At 43.3% G+C, this 16,680-nt stretch overlaps 1 protein-coding gene across 1 annotated transcript; it reads left to right on the forward strand.

The window, feature by feature from the left end:
- Window positions 1–13,560: 13,560 nt before the first annotated feature.
- On the forward strand, window positions 13,561–16,168 carry Hb (hunchback). Its single transcript, XM_018028302.1, has 3 exons — window positions 13,561–13,701; window positions 14,007–14,350; window positions 14,461–16,168. The coding sequence occupies exons 1-3, from the start codon at window positions 13,561–13,563 to the stop codon at window positions 16,166–16,168; spliced, it is 2,193 nt and encodes a 730-aa protein (XP_017883791.1).
- Window positions 16,169–16,680: the final 512 nt, after the last annotated feature.

Here is a 16,680-nt window from a genome sequence, read left to right on the forward strand (position 1 = left end):
CCCTTTACGTCCACGTTGCATAATATATATAAACGGAATCGGTTATATAATACAAGAGGAATTAGTACATGCATTTTATACGAAGATAGTAATATCCTACTGCTCTTCCGTTTAGGGCAACGCCGACGAACTTGTTACGCAATCTGAGAGCTATGTCCCATTTACTGTCATCCCACGCGAATCGCGAGGCATCCAAGTCTCTCATTTATTTTCTCCGCGTCCGTCCTTGCGCTCTCGACTAGCCATAGGTGTTAGTCATCCCGCTACCGCGTCGTCCTTTAGCGGAATTGATCGATCGAACCAGAGAAAAGCGTAATTGCCAGTCCGATGTTTTCCTTTTCCACGAGGCATCGGCCATGGCTATAGGAACACGAGATGGAAGCGGCAGATTTCTGATTTGGCAAGGGGTGGGTTTGTGAACGACGACCATTGGCAAGGGGAAAGAACTGCGAGGGTGGCTATGAACCCTATGATCTCCTCCACGCTCACACGAGTATTTTTATGGATTCTTCCAAATGTGTTCGATCATTCCAAACCTTGCTTTCTATTTACGTATTCCACCCTCGTTTTAACAAAACTTATACCTACGGGATCGAGCTCGGCGTAATGAAAGAAAACGCAGCAGATATGATGACGAATTTTTATTTTTTACGTCGCCTTTCAGTAAAATGTTTTTCCGTGGACTTGTGCTGAATGTTAGAAAGCAAATCCGTGTATTTTTTGCCGAGCGTTTAGAGCGAGGCGATTCGTGAACATAACGCGCAAGGATTTCGGATACTTCTTCAAGAGAAAACATTTGTCCGGCAGATGAGAGCCCAAATAGGAGATGGTCCCCCGTCGAGGCCAAAAAGGTGCCGGACAGGCCGAAAGGAGATTAACGAATGGGTACCTGGGCTTTTTCAACTCTTTCTTTGCGGATCTTTTCACCAATAGGAAAGTATTCAGAGCCGTGGATTATCTGTCACCGCAGTTTTTTAAACGCTCTCGGGGGTGCAACCCGTGACAGGCCAAAACCTTGGATAATCCTTCTGACTGGTCATAAATGAAAAGCGATTTCACGTAGAAAGTACGCACTTTTTGCAACGTAACGGTTAAGGATAACGTTTGAAAAAAAATTACACCCTGTATACATTGCATCCGACGAAAAACGCGAAGGAACTGCGCAAATTACGGTTCAAACTTTAAGTTACCCGTTTTTGTTAAAAAAAATTAAAACTGTCTAAGGCAAAAAACGCCCATTTATTACCGGAGGTACTCGAAAAATTCCTACAAACGATTACCCTCTGTTTTGACTGATGCATATAATCGCACTTGCATCTCTACGATCCGATGCAGGGTGGTTTTTTGCCGGTGGTAAAAAAACGACTCCATACGCACCCTTCGCCTATATGGCACACCACCTAATAGAGAAGCGAAAAAAACTCCCCTTCTCTTATAGCAGGTTGATACCCATTGTGCAAGTGGGTTGTAATGCGAGATCGATGGTGCGTGTAAAAAAAAGTTAAAACATCGTTCCCAGCAACAGGTGATTCTTTCATAGAAGGGATGGGGCTTTATAATCGCCCCTCGTTCAAATCTCTTTCACTCTTTCAGATACTATCGGAGCAGTCATACCGCCACTTGAAAATTCGAGCACCCACCGCTTTCATTTTACAATTCGATTTTAATTACATTCAAGCAGTTTCATAAATTCCGATCGAAAGAAAAACCATGCTTTTTAAGTAAACTGTGCATTCGTCATGGTGACCCGAGATTGAATCCTACTTCATTATTTTACGATTCGATTTCCAGAGGAACGCAGATGTTTGGTTGAATTTTCAGGCAGTTTGTACAATACGATTTTCCGGAAAAACGTGTGGCTCGTTAAGGATCGCCCATATGTCAGCGTCTACGGATGGTACAACAATCGGAGGAGGATGACGTTGTAGATCGATCGATCGCCCGGGACCGACGCCGATTTCATTTTCACTGGGAGATTCTTTTTTATGCGCATTTTACGTCGTCGCTTTTCACCGTCCGGATACAGTGCATTAAAACGCATTCTCAATGGCAGAGACTCTCGCTTTATTGTCGCCCGTTTCCCATTTAAACTCGATTTTGTCGCCTGTTCATCGCAATGATTTGCAAAACTTGCAGCCTGAAAAAAATGTGGGAGAGATTTTACTTTCATGTTTCTTATAAAAGATGTTCTCCCACTGAATGGAAAATGTTTATAGAAAATTATTTTTTTATCTATTCGAGATCGACGTCGCGATAAAACGAAGTAGGAACGTGATTCTGAAAGGTGTTTAACCGAGCTGGATGAACTGCTAATCCCTGCTGATGGGGAGCTTAGAGACACGATTTAAGTGGGTGGAAGACTTGCGCGCGGTTCCTCCGCGTCTAGACGCGTGTCCTCAGGAATTCCGGGGAAAATTTACTCGCGTGCGCGCGTTCCGTATTCCTTTCAAGATCGTCGGATATATATGTACGTAAAACGGCTCTATAAATAGGGTAAGAGAGGAGCAGCTGAGGCGGAAAGCGGAAATCACGGGGAAAGCACGCGCTTGGGGTCGTATCGTGTGTCGACGCAGCGTAACAAAAAAGGTCGGGAGAAAAAAAAGAGAATATGATGTGGACGGGAGGAGGTACGCCACCGACCGATGGGCGTTCGATTTTCCCTTTTGCGGATTTTCTTGGAATTTGCGGGATTCAAATTACATTGAATGTCTTTTAAGTATCCGAGTATCAGGAATTCGTAGGATACGTTTTTTATACACTGAAATGTGCAGAAATATTCTAAAAAATGAAAGGAATTATCATAATCATAAGATACTGTAGTAAAGAAATATCGCATTCTGAGGAATGCAAGAGACGATGATCGAAAGTTAATAATTAAATCGACAGGTGGTACACGTTCGCAGAACACGAGGTAGGATGAAAGAAAGAAAAAAAAGCGCGGCTGGTTCAGAACGTTTGGAAAGTGACCAGAATTAACGCGTGCGCCTTGACCACCCTGTGACCTCCCTTTTCTCCCGCTTGTCCACCCCTCGAGCATGGGTGCTACGAGGGTGCAGTAGCCCCACGCTCCGCCCTTCGAGGACCCAACTAGCCCCTCGCCAGTCGATACAAAAAAAAGCCTATAAATGAAAATGATCGGACGACGGGGTCCACGCGGAGCCCGCGGTTTCCTCGCTTCGTAGAAACCAAATCCGATTACCAAAAACGATGCCTCGACAACGTATATCCGTTGTAATGACCACGGATTACGCGGTTCCGTATTGCACGCTTGTCAATTGTAATAATTAGAAACATAGTAGAATGATCGGAGAGAAATCATGTTCGACAATGACAAAATTTCGATGTCATATAAAGAAAAATATGTATAGATATAACAACGTCAGAATTTTGTAATTTTCGCTGAAACTTAAAATAGCAATTTTCAACAGTCGATCAATTTTATGAACCTCATTTCACTGTAAATGGCGTTTCTCCTACCAATATATTTCTCTTCAAATATTGGACATAGCATGTTTTGTATTTCTGGCATAATTCTTACAACCCGAATTCAATGACGAAAACGTTTTCTTAAATTACAGAAGTGATCCCAATTTTTGGTGCGTCCTTAAACCATAAATCTGGTTCCTTGTTATGAATCAGTGAAACGTTAAAGGTATTGCTCTCAATTTTCGTAATTGGGGCAACTCTTGTTTCGAATTTTTTTGCTGTTTAGTTATAGCTTTATTGGGGTAGTAAACGAGCAGGAAAGGTTTCGTTACTATTATTAGGCTAGGTCAGTCATTAAGGTATCGTGCAAAGGGGCATCTGGTTTCCGTAATGTAGGGTAAAAGTGCGATTCTGTTCCTTTCTCACCCCGACAATCACCGCGGATTCGGGAGACGGCTGCAGCGTCCGTTTTCGAAAATCTCTCGGTCGTTCCGGATTCGAAATCTGACTGGACAATGGTCACGTATGCTTCGATCTATAAATCTTGCATTGTCCAGTGCCGATGTTTAGTCGCCCGCATATTAACCCAGGGGTGAAAAGGCCGCGCACCCGGCATTGTTCAATAGTTGACCCCTCTCGTGGTACCGCGACCCCTGGGCTTCCTTATTTATCAGGTTACGAGTTGGCACTGTTCGTAACCGATCCACAATTCTGTGACCCGTCATCGGCTGGATTCTCTCCCTTTTCTCTCCGCGCGTCGGTGATCGCGCGCGCCCTTCGCAAAAATCAACCCCCCTCGGCCCGAAAATGTCACTGGTCTACGATTCGTTTCGCAGCCGTTTCTCGTGTGGTCAACGTGAGATTCAAAAATCAGAAACTTTGGGATTGTTCACGAAGCCCGCGATAAAATAATAGATATAAAAAAATTATCAGATATTTCAGGCCAACCTTGGCGGTAAGCATAGAACTCGGAGTTCTTTAAGGGACTAAAAAGCGATGGAAACCGATAATCGCCGTAGATGACCGTTACAAGGACACGGTTGACCGAGCTTGTGTCCAAAGGAAACCGGAGAAAGAAACGAAGGAGAAAAGACCTGGAAAACGATCATCTGTACACGAGCCAGATGCTTCAAACAGCATTTCATTCATATAAGTAACGGAGAGATATCTGAAGATCATTCCATTAGAAAAAAAGTATGTGCCGCAAACTGATACTCGTTCAGTAGCACCTTGCAGCCTATCAAAAAGTGACTAGAAAAAAATTTGTTTTCATCGCGGGGTTCGATCGAGCCCCTCGTTACATTCGAGGGTCGAGTCGAATTTTTTGTAAACCTGTTCCTTCCGTCTAATAATCTGCTTCTCTTTTTTTTTCCTTGCTCTCGATTCACGACGTACCGTTTTGTTCCGTGGCTGACAGCCGACTAACGATCCCCCGAGTATGTGTTTATTATAAGCGACGTGAGTCGCGCCACGCGCTCAGGAAAACCAGTTGGAGACGGAGGAGCGAGAAAAAAAAAAAGGAAAAAGAGGAAGAGAGAGTCGGTAGGGTCGCGCGTGCGAGAGACGGACCGCTTTTCCCGATTTACGGGAAGCATAAAAAGTCGGGGAGAGAAGGAAGAAAGGACCGAGGGCTGGGAAAGACGAGGGGGTCGAAAAAGAACGAACACACGCGAACCTTGTGGGTAGAACTGGCAAGAGTGGATTCGGCTACTGAATATCGAGAGCCCTTCAATCCGCACACGCAGCCTCCACATGGACCGTTTCACCAAGGGGTGGGGAATGCATCGGGGGAGAAAAAAAATCCATTTCGAAAAGCGACGGCCACTGACCGCCGAGTCGTCACTTAGGGTCTCTCTTTCAGCCGCACCACCATTTTTTCTCATTCTTCCTTCCTTCTTTTTTCCTTAACAAAATGTTTCGATGTCCGGCAAAATGAGATTAATGTCCACGAGTAGCTACCGGATTTCCAGGAATCGGGTCAGATTCGGAATTTGCAATTGCTTTCACGCTGAATATCTTTTATTTACATTTTCCAATCAGTGATTGGCAATCACTGCTTACTTTTGAGTATACATATGTCGTTACGTGATAAGAGATTGGCGATCAAAATTCTGTTCAACAATAAGGGCTGAGGCAAAGAACTCTTTATCGTTTGATTAATTGTTATCAGATAATGAGAAAAAGTTTCATATCGCAGTAGTCAGGGTGGAGGGACTAAGGGTGGTGTCAGCAGATGAACCATAAGTACGGGTCAAGCCAGCACGAGCGTGGGTCAGCTGTCAGTTGTTTGTCCTCGTAGAAGGGCGCCATTTGTGCGTTGCAGGCTGCGTTGCAGCCGCGAACGACATCCTCGGCCACCGTTTCTGCTCTTTTTCTATTCATCTCGCCGAGTTCTCGGACCCCCGGACCGTTGCCCAGGAACAAGGATTCGGGGCACGAGACTCCGTCGTCCCATTCACCTTCGCTCGTTTCCTCTGAAACTCCCGTTTCATCTTAAAAAATCATCCGAGGAATGCATCTTTTTCCTATCCCACCGAGAGCATCGTCCATTCAACTTTTTCCAAGCCTTTCAATTTCTTCCTTCCTTAAGCTGAGTCATTTCTATACAAATTAAGAAGTAAGGAAAATTATCAACAAGTTTGTTCAAAGTACACGTCATACTTTACCATGCAAAATTCGTTCAAAAAACAGCGATGACTCCATTGTTTTCCTATGAAAATCGAAGCGGTAAACAGACAATGTCCAAACACGATAACGACTGGTCAGCGTCTTGTCAGATTATCGTTTTATGGTCGTGGTCAATCCTAAGTGAAAAGCTAATACCGCAGCTTGATGATCTACACACAGTTGTAGGTCTGGCCACAGTTGGGAAGACACCTTGCGACCTTGAAAAATTTCGAGATCGTTGATTGAGGAAGTTCTGTTCTTTTTACGGGCTAGGATATATACTTACTGTCCGAATTTCATGCACACCTCCACGTTGTACGATACGTCGCAATAAGCGGCGGATTTCAGATCTGCACGAGGACAGTTTTACAAAGTGCTCTTTTTTAACTCTCAAGTTATGCGCTATTGCTGGACATTGTTTGCATCGCGGCAGCGGATCAACTGTCGGCGAACGAATCGAACGATGTATACCTATCGACTGTAAGCTAAAAGGAAGATCTTAAAAAAAAGATGTTTAGTAATTTTCTACAAAATAGGATGAGGCCATTCGGAAATATTCTTCGCATATAATACATTGACATTTGAGATACAAAGTTCTTATTTTTTGTACCTCAACCTGTTCGTCCCCTCAGATTTCAACGGATATCACAATGATATATATCGATATACTTGATTCGATTTAAATGCTTTTTTTTTATCAAAACATTTTCAGTTGCCGCAGCGATGAACGAGAAAGCGCGTTGTTTGCACAAAGGGTATCAGAACCGATACGAAAGCTATCGGTTAGAAAAGAATCACGAGTAAACTTTCAAGCGATAAAAAAATTAACTGCGTTAGTCGGGCCGATGACTCAAGGATCGTTGAAAAACGAAGAAAATCGCAAATAGATAGACAGATCACTGATAAGAAGCTCGTTATTGGTTTTCGAGCTCATTTGTCCGAGCTCGTTAAAATAGTTTTCGCTTAACGCGTCTCTTCCATTATCGTTTATTGAAAAATTACTCAATTTCCTGTTCATCGTTCATTGGCAAAAAATGTATCCGTTGAAACAGAGGTATTTTTCGGGACAAACATATTTTCGATGCGAGTGTGGATTTGTTTCTGGAGGGTGGAAACGCGATGTATGTATTTATCGTACGGCTGCCGCGGGGCGGAACGGAAAAATATTTTCCTGGCAAAATTTCGAGAGCTCCGAGAGGGGTGCGAAAGGGGTTAGAGAGCAGCTGTTTAAACGGGCTAACGACACACCCACGCTCAGGTAAGAGGAAGTCTATCCAGCATGACATGACGAATCTAATTTTTTTGTATAAAAATCCTCCGTAAAACAATGCTGACGTATTGCGCTTTGAAATTGTTTTGTAGTGCTAGCTTACTTTCAGGACTGACAATAACTACATTGCTTCGTTCTTCAAATAGCACTGGTTATAGTTAGACAGTTAATCTGGCGTATGAAATTAGTCAAAAATTTTTACTTAGCCAGGATTACTAAGGTTGGCGTATTAGAGCTCCTCTTACTCCCGAACAGAAGTACACATGCTATTTTGTCTACCTGAAAATTAACAGGCTGTCCAGGTAGCCTGGCACTTGGACGTCATAAATGAATGCAAATTCTAATTTTTCCATGACTGAAACTGTCTAAATTTATGTTTATGTAGGTCATGAAGCATGGATGAAAATTGTACGTGCTAAAAGAGAAGGTCGAAGAAAACTGAAATATAAAGAAAAGGGATATCGAAAGGGTCGTGAGGCGTGTCGGTCATACTTTTGAAACAATGACCCTTCAAGGGTACAGGGATCATAATTTCATTTGGGTCACGCTGGTGAATATTCTAAAAGGGTCTCAGCGTTTTACATTTCCTCGGGAGATTATTTACAACGGGGACGACGTTTTGAACGTTTACCATTTTCCGCGAGCAGTTTTCTGTTGATTAGGATGGTTCACTACCTTCATTTACCTATCAAGAATTGCTCGTATTAATTTAATTCATTGATTTTATGACGGAAAAATCCGGAAAATGAAGCACAAAAGGAGATTGCCGGTGACGGAAGGTCGACGGCAGAAGGACGAAAGTAGGAGCGAAAATATTAACCCGGTTCAAAGAGTAACCGTATACCAGACACTGACACAATAAAAACTAAACTAGCTTCTGACTCATAAATCTTCGAAAACATTGACTAGGAATTTTGTAAATGCGAAGAACGATCGGTGCAATATTTTCTCGTTCTGCCTAATTTATCTAAGTAACTGGTTCTTCAAGGTGCTCTCGAATGCTTTTCCTAGACGCTAACAAATTTTTATCTGCGTTTCGTTACTTACTATGGATCAAAGAAAAGATGCAGTTTCGCCGAGTCCGCGAATGTTTCTGACGAGAATCGACAACCACGCAAAGATTCCATAATTAAAAATCATTTTGTTAAATTATCAAATAAAGAGAAACTAGTAAATTAACGTATACTGTCAAATTTGTTACGCTAAATTTTCAATAGGTATCATAACGGTATAATTAGCGATTTTCCTATCGGTATACTAATTACTCATCGTCACACAAATCGGATTTTGGTACAATTAGGAATGAATTTTCAGAGTCGTGCTGTGAACTTCTAAGCTGCTGCGGTTTCTTTCTTTGGCGACTAGCGAAAATTTAATTACGGCCATGACGGGTTGAAGGGTGCAATAAATTTAATCATACCTCCTTTGTAACGGGTGCAAGTCAGGCTTGGTTTCGGTTCTCAGCAACCGCAGTAGGTCAGGACTTACCATGGTAGGTATATCCTTTTTATTATTTTAATCCATTTCGGGTATGCTGTCTTTCCTTTCCAGACCTGAGAAACTCCAGCAATTTAGCATAATTTCGACGTTATTTGAACTTCCTTGACAATTTCGACCAGTTTACGACTCTCAAAGTCAAGGCGAATTTCTAGAATCCGTAGGTACGAAGATATAGATATTTGCTTTCTGTTTTTGCCAATGACCCCGAAGATGTCCTGTACTAAGCGATAAGCTAGTAAACTGAAACTCTTGTTTAAAGCTTAAATCCTGCTAAAAGCATAAATCACTATTTCCAGTAGTCACGGAATATTATTTTACACGCAGATTTTTTCAATTTACGCTTAAATTATTGGCTATTAAATTAATGTGCACAATTGGTAAATTGCCGCGCGTACAGACCGAGGGACGCTTTAGCGTCCCAAAGTCAAGCAGGTAGACACGCGTTCCTCTAGATGAGAAATTTGATGTTGTGTTCTTATTATTTACTTTTTTTCATTATTTAGTCCTTTCATAATTTCAATTTATTTATCAGCTAGCAAATGTTCTAATATATGCATGGACATGTGTTTAGAAATTACATTATCTGGGTGAAAGTTCTGGAAACTATTCAAATAAAGAAAGGAAATTGTAAAAACAACGACGAGGGATTTAGAAGGTGCCAAAAACACCCGATTTCTAACATAAGCTTCAGGCTTATTGATAGTTCATAAAAAGAATGTGCAACATTAGGTAGTCGTGTTTTATGGCCGGTGTTATTAGCAGTTTTCAATTTTAGTCCTCGTCGTTATTTGAACCTCTTGTTAATGGCTGAAGTTTAAAAACGCGACGCATTGTCAGGTAAGAAATAAATAACGAGTACCATTAGAGGAGTACGCGAGAAGGTTCGAATTCTCGATTTTTCGTTATACACAGAAATTGTTTTGGACCCTATCGTAAACCGGAGAAGCTTGATTAAGCAGATCAATTTATCCTGTAGGCTATTTTCGCAGTCTTATAACAGTTTAGTTTCTAACGATGTTTTTACTATGTAATATCGGTACGGCAAAAATTGTTTAGTGCAGGAATTTCGAATTTTTTCCTGGCTCAGGAAAAGGAGGTCGGCAACGGGAAATTGACTGTAAAAAACGATGGACAGTTAGAAAACACCATACCCTAACTGTACATTTGTCATAAACACGGGGTGGAAACTCAGGTTCCGTTTATCGGAAAAGCAGATTAGGTTGTAGGAAAGGGTTACGGGAATTTTTTGATGAGGTTTAGTCCTTTCAGACTTTTTCCCCCGGCCGAAGAAAGGGTTAGAGGACAGAGCATTTATAAAACTGTCTACCTGTTTGTCGAATGCCCGAAGAGAATCCTCAAGGACACACTTTGCATGCGAAATGTGAAAGACATCGAATTTTACAGTTATATAAAAACCTTCTCTAGGCACCTCGTCCGTCACCCCTTTTTGTAGGATGAAAGATGAAGAAGAAGAGAAGCCTTCAAAATTTTCGCCCACTGGGCGCACTATACTTTCTATAATTTTTGAGCTGGGCTCGACATTAGTCGAAAAACCATTAGGTTTTGCTAGATGTTTTTCCTGAAACAGGGAAAGGGTGCGATCTGTCTACCGGGAGAGAAAGCAGACTGCCCTCGACGGAAAAAGAAAAGTGTGCGTGCACGCGTTACAGTCTGACTCATTTTTCGTTTCTTTCTTCCCGAACCCGAAATCGCCGACGCTAATTAAAGGATCTCTTCCCCTTTATTTTTAAACTCCCTCTTTAAGCCTTCGATATGTGTGAAACCTCGAGGCTTATCCAAATACGATAACAAATAGAATAAAATGAAAAAGATACAATAGTCAACTCAGAAACGCAAATAAATCCAAGAAAAAATTAGTAAAAATAATATTAGAGCACGTGAAGCATATGAAATTATATAAAAAATGAAAAATATGTTCTCGGATAAGCAGAAAAAATTAGAGGATGGTGACATTTTCATCGGGCAAAACGATGGTAGGGTAAAGAAGCGATAGCGGGAGGGTCCCGAGGAAGGGGTCGAAAGTGCATCGTGGTAGGGAGGAAAATTCGCCGACAGACCGGGAAGTGGAAAATTCGCATGGAGTTTTAGGGGCGCTTTAAGGGTGGGGTATTTGAAGCGAGGCTCCTATTGGTCGGAGCCGTTTTTGACCGAAGGGAGAGGGTAGCTGTCCCTCGGGCGCGGGCTACAAAACTAGCCGGCGCGCCGCTTTGGGACCAATTCGAACGTCACCAGTGGACCTAGAATACGCCTGCGAATTTCGAAGCCGTAAGAAGACGTGATTATTCTTGAGAGTTTCGAAGTCGAGATTAGTCTTGTGATCTTCAGATCAACAGTTTAGTTTGATCAGTCAAGTGTTCAGCTGTCGTCGTCAGTTAGAACGACAGTTTCTGTGAGGAGTTCGTCGCACAGTGTCTACGGAACATAGACACTATTACATCGCCAACGAATTTGGAAGGAACACGTGAATCCAAGCTTCAGGTATGTTGATTTTTTTAATCAATCTCTAAGTACAATTTTATTTGTCTTCGGCCGTGATAAAGATTGAAGGGACACGCGTTTGCCAATTGTCGACGGTGCATTTATTTTTTTCGGTCGCACGTTCTGTACTTTTGCTGTAATTCGATAGATTTTTTACGTCGTTCGTTTGTTCGTATCAGTGTTCGTTAAAACGTTGAATTCTTGATGGGCTCGTGCCCGAATGTTTTGGACAACTCCGCGACGTAACGTCAATTTCGTGTTTCTTTTGAAAGGATAGAAATAATCGCGAGCATAAAAATCGGTCGCTGTTCAGTCGCGAAAAGTGTCGATAGCATGGCAATGACATCGTGTACGCATTGGAATATTCATAGAAGCAAACACGGAGGAAATTTAACATGTCGTCGGATACAAGAATGTTGGAGAAACAAACATTATACGATCAGCCGTGAATTTGGTCACTATTCTTGCGTTCGTTTCGTTTAAAAAAATCTGTGGAAACCGGTCGATTAATTTTCCATTCGCCATGAGACCGGCTAACGTTCGCGATTGAAATCCTATCGTACTTCCACAATAAATACGAACTCCAACGACATAATTTTAATACGTTCGCAACATTCGCTTCTAGATTTCTTTCCCTCATTATTCAATATTGATTTTTACGGAATATTTGATCCTTGATGTCGGCGAAAGCTTCCAATAGTTTTACTACGCTGTCTTCAATCTTTATCATGCCGTATTGTACATAGATCTGCGAATTTCCATTTCGAACATCGCGTCTCTCTTTTCTAATATTATTTCAATTGTGCGTATTTCGAATTCGGTATTGGTTCCACCGTCTCAGCACAGGTTTTCTATTTACTGTTGTGATTGAGCTCGGAATTTCGGAAAGGCGGTCTTCCTTCGACCTTTGCCAAAGCTTTTTTTCCCGCGTTCTACGAGCAAGCACAACGGAGTTCACTTTAATCGACTCGTAAACGTCCTTTACTACGGAATCCGCGTGGAATCCAGCAGGTCGCGCAATTCTTTGAACATCCACGCGCTTCGAAACGGTTCGAATTTCGTAAGTGATTTACTCTCGGCGTTAAAATTTTACCTCGCGAACGAAATTCTGTTGGAATTTGCGTACGGTCTGAATTTTGTGGGACCTATCGGCGGTGGGAATTGGCTTGGTTATTACAAGGGTTGTTTGTTTTCGGGAAACGAACGGTCGGTAGAAGGCGGAAAGAGGCGAAAAGACAGTGTTCGGAATGTTACGGGGTAAACTGGACAATAAGTTTTCTTGGCAGTAGTCAAAAATGGGTCTTTCAACCCGGTCTATGCCCAGCGTGCTCTACTTGGGTAAATTAGCTCGACTTTAACCCTGGTATACCGTTCGAGTCCTTCGGTCGGCATAATAAATCTTGACGTTTATTAGCTAATTTTCGGAATCTTAAATTACACTTCGAGCCTAAATCTTGCCGAAATACGAAATGCGTCGTAAATCGTTAAAATAATTTTCAAACTAATATTCTTAGAAAATCAAGCATCTAAAACGGATGAAATTAGTTATATTAAGTACAATGTTATTTATTTGTGTTTATTATGTATGTAAAATTCGTTAAATAATTTCTGATTTTAAAATATCTATATAAAAATCAATTAGAACAGTATAAATTCTTATCAAGGTCGGCTAGTGTTTATCGAAACGGTTCGACGCTCGAATTATATAAACTAGACCGGCCCGTTCTCTAAACCGGGGAAAGATTTGCTCTCGTAGTAATTTTGAGACGAAAAGACGACCGAGGCGCAAAAGTGAAATGATTTTACCGAGAATTTGCTTGAGAATAGACGAAAGGTTACTTGCCGCGGCTACGGTACCCTTCACAGAATTTTTCAAATGTCGCAAATACTACCCCTTCCGGCCGTATTGTACCTCAAAAATCGATTCAAGACGAACCTTTTTCGCCCGTTTTTCCCTTCTATTCAAATTCTCTGTTCCGAACCGATAGAATTTTTACATCTGCCCTGCGCTCGAGAAAAATCAGATTTTTTTGTACGAATCATTGGAAGAATCGTTTGAATTATAAACGCGCATCGGTATTAATTGCCGTGATTATTTTCTGCTCGAAATCTGAAGAGAGACGCGGAAAACCGGCCGACTAAATTTGACCTGCCATAATTAATTATTTTTCGCTTGGCTTTGTAAACAGTGCGACAAAATGAGAGGCAACTGGGAAACGGCTGAGCTTCCAGCACAAATGACGACTCAGCAACGGCAGCAACAGTCTACTGTAGCTGAGCAGAGGCAAGCCCTCCAGTCTCCAACCACGCCCGCCTGGAGTACTGGCAATAGAATAGTGGTGAGTAATCGTTTCAACCCCCTCTACAGATCGAATCCCGCGCTCCCTTTCTATCTTTTAACTTATTCACCCTTCGTCTCCCCACTCACGTTCCTCCACCCTCGCGTTTTTTTTTTTTCATCCCCCTTCGTTCCGTCATCTCGTTCGACAAAATGTCGTTTCACTTAACTCGATGGACTCGGCCATCTCTTAGCTTTACTTTCGCAACTTCCCTTATGATTTCGCTTCGAGTTCACTGACTCTTTCTCTAGTTAAGAAGTTTCTTCTGTATCCAATCGGTATCAAGGAATGCGTAACTTTTACAGAAAGCGGAACCAACGGAGGACAAGAACGATGATTCAGGCGTATCGCCTGGTCATTACGCAAGCAACACATCGACCTCGTCGAGAAGCGGCGCATCAACATCGACCGCCAATTGCAGCTTGTCACCGGCCAGCGTGAACTCGCTGGATTCGAACAACATACAATGCAGCTCGTTCGACTGCAGTCCGCAGGGCAAGTTAAAGAACCGCACCTCGCCCGCCGACAAATACAGGAGCCGCGCGATTGGAAACAATCAAGAACAGGCGGCGGAATCGAAATCGGCTAATGCGGAAGCCGATCAGGGCAGCCTAGTATGCCCCATTTGTAGATCTACTTCGAAGGACAGGTAAGATTTCTAGACATACTGAAAACTTTGTCAGATCGAGAAACAATTTTTTTCAAATTTAGACAGAAATCAGTCGGAAGTAAAATGAATAATGAAATTGTCCCTTATAGATTACACCTCACCGAACACCTGGCAACTCACTGCACGGCAAAATCCGAGACGCAGGAGTTTGTGAAGGCGGTGCTCGACCAACTGATGCCTGGGCCATCAGGAACCACCCAGGATGACAACCGATCGCTGTCGACCCAGGGCGAACGATCGGAACAAGATATGGAGGAGACAGAGGAGCCTGGACTCCGCGTCCCCAGGTTGAACTCCCAGGGAAAGGTGAAGACGTACAAGTGCAAGCAGTGCGACTTCGTGGCGATCACCAAACTGCAGTTCTGGGAGCACAGCCGCATACACATCAAGGCTGAGAAGCTGTTGACCTGCCCCAAGTGCCCCTTCGTGACGGAGTACAAGCATCACTTGGAGTACCACCTAAGGAACCACTACGGCTCTAAGCCGTATAAGTGCGACAAATGCCCGTACTCCTGCGTGAACAAGTCGATGCTCAACAGTCATTTGAAGTCGCACTCAAATGTCTACCAGTACAGTTGCGCGAACTGTACTTACGCGACTAAGTACTGTCACTCGTTGAAGCTGCACTTGAGGAAGTATCAACATCAGCCAGCAATGGTGTTGAACGCGGACGGTACACCTAACCCTCTGCCAATCATCGATGTCTACGGAACCCGGAGGGGTCCCAAAGCGAGACCGTCGAGGACGACGAAAGCAACGAGGTCGTCGACACAAGAGGATCTTTGCCACAGCAACAACGCCGGGATGAACAACGTGCAAGGCGGGATCCCGACAACATCTACTGCGCAACACCCGGCTACCGCGCAGAACCCTGCGCTCGCTCATAATGTACAGGTCCAACCAATGAGCAGCGCAAACAGCATGATCGCTGTCAACAGCGTGAATGCTGTGATCAACATGAGCGCGTTGGACAACATGAGCGCTGGAAGTGGCAGCATGAATGCTGCGAATAATATGAACGCCGCGACCACCGGGCTACCTGCGATGGGGCAACCGCAGGCCGTTATCCATTATCCGTACAGCCAACTGTACGCGGGTTTCTCGATGATGCACCACCCGAACACCGAAGCCAACGGTGCCGAGAAACCGTTGGATCAAAATAGATCAAGTATATTAATGGATTACTTGAAAGCGGCCAGCGATGGAAGAATGCCCGAAGAAGAGCCTCAAAATTTGGCCATAAGGAGTTACAACGGGCACAACGCACCCAACGGATCTCTTAATGGGGTGCCTTACAACAGCGAGATCCCGAAAATGAACGAGCAACAAATGGAGCCCAGTTCGTCATATCCTGGCGAATACATGGAAGATAATGAGGCTCCATTGGATCTCAGCAAGCCCAGCACGAGTACACTCCAGAGGCCAACTGGGGCGGTCAGTTCATCGAGGGCCACGGGAACCAGCAGGCGCAAAGGCAAGGCCGTGAAATTGGACCGGAGGATAGTGGAGGTGGACACGGATGACGAACAGCAGTATCCACCGCAGCAAATGACGTCCGAACCTCCAGCTACCAGCAGCCAAGCCAACCGCGAGGACGGAGAGGAGAGCCAGCGGCCTTCGCTGAGCAGTGAGTTCTTCTGCCCGTACTGCGAGATCGTGTTCGGTAATGTAGTGATGTACACGGTGCATATGGGTTACCACGGATACAACGACCCGTATACGTGTAACATGTGTGGGCACCAGTGCACCGACAAAGTGTCCTTCTTCCTACATATCGCGCGATCGAAGCACGCGTAAACCTCGCGGTTAAGATCCTCCGGCAGGGTGTTCGGGTCCCTTGCCACTTGCCATAAGACACTTCCAGTGCGCGCCAGAGACGCTTATTAGATATAGTTTTAGAATTAGGAACCTAGTTATAGTATTAGAGATGTTTAAAGTCTCTCTAAAAAAGAGGTCGAGCTATCTGCTCTTTAGAGAACTTGAAAAGATGCACACTGATAGATGATGGATGCAATTGAGGTATTCGATGAACTGATCAGATTACAATGTGGTATGAGCAGTTCATTGAAATCCAATTTCTTCCATGAAGATCGTTTAATTGTTCAAGTTGTATGTACATAATACTCAGATACCTCATGGATAACTCGAATACCTCACGAATGTACAAGTTAGTATGTAGATATATTCTTCATAAAATATATCCAAAAAAGAAATCAACGATTGCTGATTTGCTGGAGCCATAATCGAGATTTCACTTTATATTTACTATATTTACTACTCGAACGAAAAGGCTGAGTAATATAACTGAT

The sequence above is a fragment of the Ceratina calcarata genome, unplaced genomic scaffold (assembly GCF_001652005.2).
Source record: "Ceratina calcarata isolate Rehan_Ccalc_2016 unplaced genomic scaffold, ASM165200v1 scaffold449.2, whole genome shotgun sequence".
NCBI classification, from domain to species: domain Eukaryota; kingdom Metazoa; phylum Arthropoda; class Insecta; order Hymenoptera; family Apidae; genus Ceratina; species Ceratina calcarata.